General features: G+C 48.9%; 1 protein-coding gene across 2 annotated transcripts in view; it reads left to right on the forward strand.

Annotated features, from left to right (window-relative positions):
- Positions 1-4,059: 4,059 nt before the first annotated feature.
- gria1a (glutamate receptor, ionotropic, AMPA 1a) overlaps positions 4,060-12,571 on the forward strand; it is a 55,627-nt gene continuing 47,115 nt past the window's right edge. For both annotated transcript variants that reach the window (XM_027024069.2, XM_027024067.2), the window contains exons 1-2: positions 4,060-4,330; positions 4,551-4,685. In XM_027024069.2, coding sequence (XP_026879870.2) covers positions 4,249-4,330; positions 4,551-4,685 — 217 coding nt within the window. In that variant the 5' untranslated portion in view covers positions 4,060-4,248. The remainder of the gene's footprint in view (positions 4,331-4,550; positions 4,686-12,571) is intronic.

Below are 12,571 nucleotides of genomic sequence, written 5' to 3' on the forward strand. Positions count from 1 at the left end.
CCCTGGTGCTCAGACCTTCGCTAACTCATTTTGAGCTTTGAACGTATAGCTGTCATCTCTCATGCCATGCTGGCGCCCAAAAGCGTTACGTGACCTCTCTGTGACCTCTCCGTGTGCTACATGCCAGGAGCGAATCACTGTGGGGATCTGGTGTTGCCCAGTTACCAGGATCTCCCTCTTGACATTGCTGTAGTAACCCAAGGGCGAGGCAGAGCCAACGCATGCGGTACCAGCGCACTGGTAACCAGGTGACGGGATGTGCCAACAATCCACGTTATTGGCTCCAATCCGGCTTTTTCGTCGGGGTTTACTCCCTTACAGATCATTCTCTGTATGGCTCCGCCCCCTGGCAGTTATGATGACTGGCTTGTGACTGCTCTCCTGGACTTGCTGAAGTCTTTTATCCCAACCCAGTCATCACTGTCAGTGACTAATTTGTTTTGATTGATTTTTAATGCTCTTCTAATAGTCGTATTTGGCGTGATGAAGCACTATGACAGGCAGGGTTTGCTGTGTTCAGAACTCCACATTCCACACATAATACATCATGTACGCCTCGTATTTTTAGGTGGCTGCGAAACTCTCAGATAATAAGTGCTCGGTAACCCTGAAGCATGCTAATGGCACGATAGCCTTAACTGTCTGAGACAACCTTAAGCATTTTAACAACGTCTAAATCACAGCACAACAGTCAAGGCCCTGTTTTCACTCCTGTTTTTCACTAGAGCTGTTTAAGAATGTATGTAGTAGAGTATGTAGTAACTGTGCTACGACATTCCAGGAGTGTTACGACGCTTGGAATCTAGGGCTGCTTTAAAGAGGAACTCTCTTAAATCCTTCCCGTTGTTGCCAGCAATCCCATTTTGAGAGCAAGCTGCGTCTCTCTGACTTGGTCTCTGTGTCATTTGCGGAGTGCAGACTCCCACCTCCATTTCAAATCACTCCCCCTTTTGCCTTGTTCTTCGGAGTCTCCGAGAGCAGCACGTGGACGGCGCCGTGGCAGACATCGAATTCAAGATCATAGGTATTCACAACATTTCCATTTCCCTGGAGGGAATTCATCACGAGGCCAGCGATTAGAATTTGCCCCCCCCCACTCCTCGAAATTTGTCATGTTTGTGTGTGCGGGGGCGCTTGATGTTGTGGAACCAGGCAAAGTATTGACTCCATCAATCAGCATTACCGTGGTAGAGCCCCTACATCCTGCCGTAGGCAGCAGGATGGAAAGGCAATTACACAAGGAGCGTAGTGGAGAGAGAGAATGAAGGACAGAGAGATGGAGGAAGGAAAACGTGGCTAATTCAAGGCTCGCACATGAACATGACGTGAACATTCTATACGTTTACTCCATCAATTAGTGCTAATTGTGAGATAAGCATGAATAAAGTACTACTAACAGATTATCCCTTACACAATTCAACTCCAGCATCTGTTTTTCATGAAAAAAAAAGTATTTGAAGTGATTTCTAATTGATTCGGTTATAAAGCCTGACTCGTCACATAGACGTGTGCACAACGTGAAGCCCAGCTCTCTACTAGCCAAGTGCCACGTGTTCTACACCTCTGCATTTGAAGCCAGTCATGGTTCGGGATTTCCTTCATTTATCTGCAGGTGCAGTGGAGGGACCACGATCGATCCCAGAGGCGCCTAATTAAGCCGCGCTTCGATGGAACGCCACAATTAAGAAGCCGAGTTGAAAATAAAGGACGCAACGGTTTTTCACGCAGGTTGTGAGCACTCGGGCATCGGTCTGGGCTGGCCCAGGAGCCAAAACTCTCCTTCAACACAGGGGCACTGCGCTACACACTGCACCACGCCAAGCTGAGAGGAAGCAGAAATGACGTAACACCGCCATGCTCCCTGGTCTGTTTTGGTGCACATCTGTCACGTCATCCTTTCTCTGGAGGCTTTGGGGATGAAGCGTTATAATTTCATGTTTCTTCTGCTTCTTCCTCTCCTCAGAGCAAACACGACTATCTACAAGCTCTTTCCTCTCTTTTTCTGCTATTACAAGATGGTAGAAGCTGACAGGAAACAGGCACATTTTTATAACTGGCTGGTTGTGAGTCATATGACTAAAACCTGGAACTGTCACATGACGGGAACTGTTCCAAGGTGACGTCTTTTCCTGGTAGGCTTAGGTTCATTATGCAGTTAGACAGAGAAGCACGCTGCACAAGGGTAGGACGATAGGTAGAACATATTGGGGACATATCAGGAAGACTGTTCCCGCTTCCAGTCAACAAGCCAGATCACAATCCTACAGCGTCTCCGCCCAAACACTACAGTGTCTCCACCCGAACGCTGCAGTGACTCCACCCGAACGCTGCAGTGACTCCACCCGAATGCTGCAGTGTCTCCACACGAACGCGGTGGCGCCTCCACATGGATTCAAAGGATGCCATACAGGCTGCCATACACCTCCATCCTACTCAGACTCAAATGAGCATCGGTGACGTCTGCCTGCAGCCCAGCACGTTTCTCGGGCCTAACCATGCATGTGTAGAATGCTCTGTCATGTCTTGCATGCATTACTGTCCTGTTGTGCCGTAATGCTGAAAAGCGCTTTTGAACCTACACTCCTGTCAAGGTGCCACCACAGGCAGACAATATTTGGCTTCTGTTATCCGTATACCGGATTGAAAACACAAGAACGCGCTTCCTTCCCGTACTCTGCACGCCTGTAATCATTTACATGTCATTGTCTGCGAAAATATGCTAATGCGCACTGCCGTTGTGTGTAAAACGATAATAAGGAGAAAAGCAATTTTGCCATTAGAGGAGGGAATTAAATTGCCTGCGTCTGAAAAATGAGCTTATACTTAATCCTAATTGCATTAAAGGTGGGATATTCTATCTCTCACCACAAACAAGTGTGGCAGTGTCGTAATGGACATCGCAATGTGGACCAGAAATTTAGCGCTCACTTCACGCTGCACTACAGCTGCAGTACTGCAGTGTGTATTACCATAGGACATATGCAGACTGCTGGTCTAGGAGTCACGGACTTCATGACATACTGATTTGCAAACACAGACTCCGTGGGTATGCATGCTTAGTGTCGCAGTACTGACGTTTATGTCGTGAGTAATGTTTTGTGCCCATTCTACAGAAATAAGGTTTCACTGGTAACAATGTCTCAGGGACACTTTTGATTTAGTGACATAATGTTTGTAGTTGGATTACTTTTCCTACGATACCGTAAAAATAATAATATGTGATTTCACTGCACTGAAAGTGTGAATTATAAATAATCTATATGTTTGACATCATAATTGCTGCGCCTAAATTTCTGAATCCATACCTTATGAATGATATATGATCAGGGGTGGTGGCAGGGTATATCCTATCTGTAGTTGGATCCTGTAGTTAGTTAACCTATCAGGGTAGATCCTATCTGTAGTTGGATCCTGTAGTTAGTTAACCTATCAGGGTAGATCCTATCTGTAGTTGGATCCTGTAGTTAGTTAACCTATCAGGGTAGAGCCTATCTGTAGTTGATCCTGAGAGGAAACCCATGTGTTCTAGGCGTTAATCCGGGTTAGTTAGACATAACGAAAACATAACGAAGAACATACCTCAACTTCCGAAAAAGTGCACGGGTACAGTGGCCGTTCGCATGATAAAAACGAGGACTTCATAACACCGCTACCGAAGCGTAAATGTCGGCGGAGATCCGCCCGAGGTGGAGGAGCAATGGCTCACAGTCACAGATTCGCTTATATCGACAAATAGAATTACACTTCAAAGACAGCTTGTATATACGGACAATGTATTTATTTATTGGCCATAATATAACTTTCGGCTGATGGATTCGTCAGACAATTTAAAGTTGTTTTTTTGGCACGTCGCTATGCTGTTCTAAGTGGTAAAAGAGAATTAAGTGAGTTATTTAACAATCATGTATTTTATGCACATTAATGCAGCAGACGTAGACGTTCAACGGAATTCCGCCCCAGTGCTGTGACGGGCTTGCACGCCCCCTCGTGCGTCCTCCCTTCCCATAGGGAGTGGAGGTAGGGCTGCACGAACGGCTCCGCGCGCGTCAGAAGAGAGTACAGAGCCTGAGTGGCGAGCGCGAGCGAGCAGGAGGCGCATTGCGAAGTGTTCCTCGTGCAGACCGGTCGCTCGCCGGTACACCGATGTGGTGAGCGCGTTCTCCAGAACAGCGGGGAGACTTACTAAAAGCACGCGCATATCCATGCTTGGTACTTGGCCTTCTTTTCTTTGCCAATGCAAAAGGAAATATGCAGCGAAGCCTCGCTCTGCTTTGCACCGGTTTCCTGGGACTGTGCTTTGGTACGAGTTTCCCAAGTAATATCAACATAGGTGAGTACGTGAAACAGCGAGGTAAGGGACGGTGCGTAAAACAGCGCTAATGCCCAGTTTGTCTGGAGCTACATTTTAACACGTCCTGCGCAGGATGACAGACATTTGCCTCCGTTATTTGGACTTCAGCAATCCCTCAGCTGGTAGTAGCGCATAATTTAACCCAACACGCCAAAGTTACAGGACACATGTTTACCTTCTGCTTGTTTTTCCTACACAGGGGGCCTGTTCCCTACCGAATCCCACGAATATGAAGTATTCCGGTTTGCGCTTTCACACCACCAGGATATTCCCAAATTGGTACCTCAAGTGGATATGGTGAAGATGGGAAATAGCTTTTCCATGACATACGCGTGTGAGTATATGCAGTCTAACCACGAAAAACGCATCTGCCTCCGACGCTTCAGCGCGAGAGGCTGTGGAATAAGCTTACTCTACGTGCAAAAGTTTAGCTTCTCCCTGTTGCACACGCTAGTTGCTCTATCGCTGGCGTCCGTGGCTGCGCGAACAACTGGTCAGTGTGCACCGCTTTAGAAAAGAGATAAATCTAGTTCGCGTTTATGTAAGAATTTAAGAAGCGGAAGAAACGGACTCGGTGTTACACACGTCTGTTTGCACGCGTGCAACTCTCAGATGCAAGCCTCGGGCGGTACACTGCGCCGGAAAAACAATCTCTGAATGCCTGTCGTGCAAGCGAAAAGCCAGATATCCGCATAAAACATATACGCGAGGTGAACAAAACGGTTGGTGCTTATGTTTTCAATTTTTTATTTTATTTTATTTATTTTTTTTTGCCATCACCTTAAATGTTCTAAAGGAAAACAATAGTTTGAGTCTATTTGATCATGGACGTTTGGAGAGGCATTATTAGTGAATGTCGCATTTTGACGTTTTGGGCTGGAGAAGGAAGCAGACACCTGATGGCATTGCAGTGCAAGTGTGTGGGGTAAAAGAGCAGAGATTATGGAGCACTAACGGAAGGACTGAAATAAGGCAGCGCTTCGGGTGCACCTGATCACCTGAGAGGTTAACAGCCTCGAAGTGTCTCCATCCGGTTAAACACACAACACCATCAGAAAAATGCACCGAGATGAAAATCCGGAATCTAATTTTGATTTCCGATGCGATGCTGTTCGATTGTCTTACCCTTCCACGAAGCAAATGTGTAACCTGTACACTGCCTGGGAATTGTGTAGATCTTTCGATTAATCTAAAACTCTGTTTATGGGCGTGAGGTATTCCAGATTACGATCTCTCTCTCTCTCTCTCTCTCTCTCTCATTCACCATGGCAAAAGGGCGCGTTGAATTAATACGTGTTGCCAAATCTTAGGTTATGAAATTTGAGAACACAAATCAGAAACGGAACGTTCGGCTACTGAATAACTACATGGCACATGTACAGAAAGACCACGCGAGCACTGAGCAAAAGGAGAGCACGCGGCTAGCTCAGTCTTTAAAAACGTGTCCAAACTGAGATGTGTGAAAGAGCGTTTTTATCTCTGCATAGAGACTTGTACAAAGAGCTCCCGGAAGCGGTCAGCATAACTGAACTCCGCATGTGTAGCCCACGAACTACCTCTTGCCTTTATTCCTTTAACGCGCTTTCATGCACATGCACACATTTTACCACACAAGTCGGGTGAGTTACAGCGTTGCCAGAAGCTCGAGCTCTCATATCGGATTGATTCTCGCAGCTAATCTAGGGAGTCTCGTGCTCCTTTCTCCACATCCTCGCGCTCTCCTCTCTCCTCGCGACACATCGCTAATTCACTATCTTATTATGCGGCGCTGGTTGTGCCGCGAGCGCTAACGGTACGGGGGTCTTTCGCACACGCTGCACGCGCTGCAGAAATTAGTTGCGCTGAGAGCGTGCAATCTGGATTGCTGCGAAGGCCGTGACTCTGCTCGTGCACTGGGTGGCCTCTTGTGAATGAAGGCCAACTCGTGTCCGTGGAAGGCTCGGGGTGGCGTGGGCGTGTATACACACAAACACACACACACACACACACACACACACACACACGGGACGAGGCAGAGGTTAAACAGAGAGGAGGCACGAGTGGATCTCTCATTTAATATGTGTGGTTTGCAGCCAGTGATTGTGTTTATGTAGGCTTCAGTTTGGTAGGACGTAGTGTGTTGCGGTTTAATGATAAGACTTAATCTTTTAATCTGAAGCTTACTGTGTGTTTGCCCTGTGAAAGTGTTAGTTGATTCTGATTAAAATGTCAGTGGATTCAGAGTAAAGTGTTAGTGGATTCACATTAAACTGTTAGGTGATTCTGATTGGTCGTTCTCGATCTCCATTGTTATCTTTAGACAGATGTGAATTTGGATAATTAATGCATGGAGAGAAAATGCCATAGTTGTAATAGCCCACCATGAATAATTACATTATGATAATTTGCCATTCAGTGTAATTAAAAAGGCACTTCATAACTAGATGTGTTTGAACTCTTGAAGTTCCAGGACCCACTGGTGGGTTCAGTGTACATGTATACCGTTCATATGATTTACAGTGAATTTAATGAATAATTCATAAACATTAATGCATAATATGCTGTCAAAATAAAAGAGTGAATAATGCGCAGGGACGTTAAGACATTAACGCTGGTTTAGTCGGAGTGAACAGCCGTGGATGTGACACTGCAGCGGATTAATATCGCCAAGGCTCGTGTCACTGTGTCGCTGTAAAGATGCAGGTACGACATATTACAACGGACGCGCAATTGCGAAACGTGCGAAATAATTGATTCTGTGCTGCCAACTAACTCGTTGACATTTGAAGGTTTTTTCGAGATTAATGGAGAACTCTCGTATTGAAAAGGTGAGCGGCATCTGCGCGGATCAATAATCTGATCAATAACCCGACCCTCGTGGTCGATACAAGGCACTCGCTCCACGCACGGACTCGAGGAGAGACACGCGGACGAGATGTTGGGGCGCGCGCACAGGCAGGCCTGTGGAAAGACGCGCGGGACGGCGTGGTCGGCGATGACGCCACGCGCACCGACGGGCCGCGACAAAACCCCGTCCGGTTGGGCGCAAGTGGTTTCCCACTGCTGCACACCCCGCCGTTACGCCGGGTCACGCGCGTTTATCCTCAGCACGCGCGGATAAACGAGACCGCGGCATCTGCGCTGATCGCGAGACGTCAGTTTTAAATCGCATCTGCTGCTTCTCATCTCGCGCTCCGAGAGGCTAATTGGCGAACCCTCCCAGTCGTTAAGCGCGCGGCAATTGTTCTCATGAGCGGAACACTGCACGCGCAGTGTGAGCGCCCATTTGCCTTATTTATATCTTGTCGAAAAGTAATAAGAACCCCGCGCAGGCTCGTGAGTGTGACATGCCGGGGCTGAAGAAAATCCAAACTAATCGCACAGTTGTCAGAACTGTTGAAGTTGGTTCGAAAAGGTCCGACGGCACAGCGCTGTCTGTCAAACACCTGTACTGTAGCAGTCTTTTGTTCTCGCTTGTTTTATGTCGTCAAGCCTCTTTTTTGTTTTGGCTTGCTGGAGGTGTTACAGTATGTAGTTCACACGTTCACATCTAATGCAAGTGCTCCTGGGAGCAGAAACAAAAATCTAGCACAGTTACAGGGAACACCGGTGGATTCTGTTATTACAGTGGAAATTATTTAGATGAGGTTGCCTTTAAAATGGATATGTTCGTAATCCTGTGTGTGTGTGTGTGGAGCTCTGTGGTGTTGTATCGCCATGCAAAATAAGACAGAGGAAGCAGGGTTGCATGTCTCCATGACTCTGGCTGCATGTCTCCATGACCTGGGCAGAGCAGCAGAGTGCTGGGCTGGGATTACCCCACACAAACACCACAAAATGGATTACCCCACACATACACCACCTGACTGGGCTGGGATTACCCCACACAAACACCACCAGGCTGGGCTGGGATTACCCCACACAAACACCATCATGTTTGGCTGGGATTACCCGACACAAACACCACTGGTCTGGTCTTGGTTTACCCCACACAAACACCACCAGGATGGGCTGGGATTACCCCAAACAAACACCACTGGACTGGGAACACTACCGGACTCTGCTGGGATTACCCCACGCACACACAGTTAGCACCGGCCTGGGCTGGGATTACCCCCCACAAACACACGTTCCACCAGGCTGGGATGGGATTACCCCACACAAACAGGATACAATAATCTGTTCAAGGCAACACAGTGATTTTATTACCTACAGCACAGGGAACAACTGTGCGACAGGTTTGGAACACAGATGTTATATCTTTCTTTGTTGTTTTGAGGCTGAAACACGTGCGGGCACACATTGTCATGCTGACTGTGTGTGTGGAGGGTGAGGCATGGAGTGTGTGGAGAGTAAGGCATGGAGTGTGTGTGTGTGTGTGTGTGTGGAGGGGAAGGTATGGGGTGTGTGTGGAGGGTGAGGCATGGAGTGTGTGGAGAGGAGAGGCATGGAGTGTGTGTTTGTAGAGGGTGAGGCGTGGAGTGTGTGTGTGTGTGGAGGGTGAGGCGTGGAGTGTCTATGGAGGGGAGAGGCGTGGAGTGTGTGTGTGGAGGGTGAGGAGTGGAGTGTGTCTATGGAGGGGAGAGGCGTGGAGTGTGTGTGTGGAGGGTGAGGCGTGGAGTGTGTGTGTGGAGGGGAGAGGCATGGAGTGTGTGTGTGAAGGGAGAGGCGTGGAGTGTGTGTGTGGAGGGGAGAAGATCTATCATGTCTGAGGGACACACATTAGCCCCACGTTTGTGATGCCACTTTACATTAATAAGACAAAAGAGTGCGTTGGCGTCCCTCTGTCCACGTCTCTGCCTCGGGGACATGACGGCTGCAGCTGTCCCGCCGCTGGTGTGTTCTTTAATAAAATAACACGCCACCACAAAAGGATGTAAAGTATCGGAGAGTAAGCTCTGCTTGACAGAGCGGAAACACACCCTTACACACACACACACACACACACACAGCTGCAAAGCGAATTGAGGTCATATGTCATTCGTTTAATACTGCCTCGCCGGTGTGATCTAGTCCCAAAGACTACTTGACATGCTGCCATGTTAAGTTTTTTGAGTAGTCCAATTAGGACGCTGTAATGAGCCGCCCTACATAGACAGAGAATCCTCGCACTCCCTGCTAATGAGGACGTGGGATTTCGCTTGGCAGTCTGCACTGGAAGGTAGCGTGAGCGCGAGTGTGAGCGTGAGCTCGAGTGTGAGCGTGAGCGCGAGCACGCTGACCTCGCAGATTACAGCGCTTAGGAATCACTAATGTGAGTCCCACTCTCTGTGATAGAGAGAGACCATCTTCTCTAGAGTTCGCAAATGTTAATTTATGTGTGCAGATGTGTGTGTGTGTACACATACACACACACACACACGCACATATATGTCTGTGTGTGTGTGTATGTGGCTCGAGGGTTCAGACTGAAAGTAGGGTCAGCATGCCGTGTGGTGGACCTCTTAGGCGCTTAATTAGGTGTTCATACAGCATTGTTCCGTTACGCTGGTGAAACAGGACAGAGTGGGACAAAGCTTCATCTGTGTGGGACCGAGAGCGTGCGGCAGGGCAGAGCCAACCGGATGAGTGTCCTCATGCCAGGGTGGGGCAGAGAGCGAATGTGGAGCCCAGAACGCACACACACCCTCACAGGGCTGTTAGCACTTCCTGGAAGTGTGATTACTTTTTAGAATCTGCCTGCCACACCCCTGCTGGCTGGCAGCAAAGCTGTTGGTCAGTGAGGCTCCATTAACATATTTCCTTGTGTTCTGATTGGCTAGATTTTCCATTTCTTTGTGGTGTGGCCTCCAGGAGGGAGGAGTCACAGAAGGAAGAAGAGAGTGTGAGGGAGAGGTGTGAGTGTGTGTGTTCGTGAGTGTGTGAGTGTGTGTGTGTGTGTGAGTAAGTGTGTGAGTGTGTGAATAAGTGTGTAAGTGTGTGAGTGTGTGAGTGTGAGTGTGAGTGTGAGTGTGTGTGAGTGTGTGTGTGTGTGTGTGCATGTGTGTGTGTGTGCATGCTCCACACCTGCAGGCTGTTTTTTTACAATACCAGTCTGATCTCCACTTATGTTTTCCCACGTCTAACTCTCGCTCCAGAGCCGGTGCGCAGCTCCGCACTCTGGTGGTGAGAACGAAAAAGCCGCGTGACCTGGTCAGACGTCCCATCCCCTGGCCTGCAGTTCCCTCTGAACCTGCACTAAGGCCCCCAAAGATACACAAGCCCAGTAGGCACAGACAGGGGCAGAACTTGGCGAATCCTAACACCCAGTTCTGCCCAGTTCAAACCAGTTAGCGACCAGTCAGACTGTTATTGTGTGGGGCATCTGCAGAGAGCCCAGCTAAGACAGTGTTTGCGGCTGGGCTGTTGCCTGGCTGCTCTGGGAACTCTGTGCTAGCCACGGTCATTTTCAGTGCTGGCGTAGTTTTGCTGGGTAGGCTAATTCAGCTCCTCCTGAAAAATGACAGAAAAACTGCTCAGCCTGTCCTGTTTCAGGGAGGTAACTCTGCTTAGATGCAGCAGAAATATGACGGTCCATCTGACAGAGGCAATGCACGCAAGCTGTTTGCTGTGTTTGGAGAACAGAGAAGACGAGGGTGTTTGTCTGGGCTGGCGTAGACGCCTTTTGTTGTTTTATGGTAGCAGTAAGGACATTTGTCCTGTGCTTTTGGGGGAAATGCACTTCGTTATGAATGTCAGGAGCAAAGCCTTGCCTTCCCACAGCTCTTTCGAGCCAATTCAAGGCAGCGAGCACATTTTTGGACTGTGGCTACAGCTACGGCAGCGGTGCTTTTGAGCATTGCGGATTCTCCGGAGTCCTTTTGGGTCGGGATAATTCCATTCCAGTCTAAATGACAGCGCCATGTGCTGGGGCCGCTGGAACCCGCTTACTGGGTTTATTCATCTGAAATGCCCAGGTGGAGGGAAGAATTTGTTTTCTGCATCGAGGCAACCTGATTTTGCCGTGGTCCATGCACGATGGAGCCGTCCGTGTTTAGAAACGGTGTGTTATGTATGGTTGACCTAGAACTGTCCACTCAGGTCCCAGCTCTGGCTGGACTGCAGCCTTTATCCCTGCCTGTTCCCTTCTGTGCATGCACCAGTACACTGCACTGGGTTAATGACATGCAACTCCCATGAGTCCTACCTGTGTGGGGAGTTCAGCTAAGCAGCCTAAAAGCTCCTATGAGCTATGTCTTTTCCTCTGTGAGCAGCTATGCATGTTGATGTTGTTTGTATGTGTGTGTGTGTGTGTGTGTGTGTGTGTGTGTGTCAGGGGACTGGGAGCTTGTCGATATGGTATGCGTGTGTTATGGCGTGTAGAATTGAGAATGGATATTTGAAAGGTGGGACCCCTGTGGTGGTCTCTGTGCATGTCATCTCCACAGACAGGCAGACGGCGTGGCCCACAGAGCAGAACACGAAGGACCACGAGGACCCTTAACCTGTCCCTCCGTTTCCCACACAGAGGCCTGCGAATGGAGAATCAGACAGAGAGAGAGAGAGGGAAAGAGCAGGGTAGTTAAGCTCCTAGGTCTTCCGGGGGGGCCACTCTCAGACAGCGTGTGCAGGTTGTGTTATGTGCAGGGTCACGTGCTGCCCAGGACCGGCTGGAATGCTCGCTCATGTGCGGTCACGTGAGCTGAATTGATTTGCCCTGCAACGATGAAATCTACCCATGTGCCGCAAGAAGAGGTGGAGCGACCAGCGAGCCTGCCGTCGGCCGGGAAACACGACGGGGTGTTTAATGCCTATCCCCAGCCTGTTGGGCAGTTGGAGTGTCACAGGCCGATGCCCAGCCTTAGAGACCCAGTCCCCCAATAACGTGGGGCCCACCCACTGCACTCTGGTGACCTACGTGGCTGTCGACAGTTAGGGCAGAGCTACCAGAGCAGAACAACGACGTGTGGAGAGCGACGTGCGGGTTTCCTCCTGATATCTGCTGCCATCTCCAAAACTGCATAGCGGGTTGATTTAGCTCTGCCAAACCCAAAACGAATCCAGAACATGTAAAAAAACGCAGCAATGCAGTAAACAGGTCATGTAGCCGCGCAGTGTTTTCCTATCGAGTTTTCTGACAAAGGAGACGTTTTGTGGTGTTCAAGCTTGCCACAGGCGTGAAGTGTTTCATACTTGCCAAGCAGATTAGCGTAAGCTAGTCACATCGCAGCAAAAGCAAGTGTCTCTGATTTGTTTGTGCTGAACAGATTTTGAGTATAGCACTGCAGATCCACACGCTGATCTCTCACAGTTGGTGTCTCG

The sequence above is a fragment of the Electrophorus electricus genome, chromosome 12 (genome assembly GCF_013358815.1).
Source record: "Electrophorus electricus isolate fEleEle1 chromosome 12, fEleEle1.pri, whole genome shotgun sequence".
NCBI lineage: Eukaryota > Metazoa > Chordata > Actinopteri > Gymnotiformes > Gymnotidae > Electrophorus > Electrophorus electricus.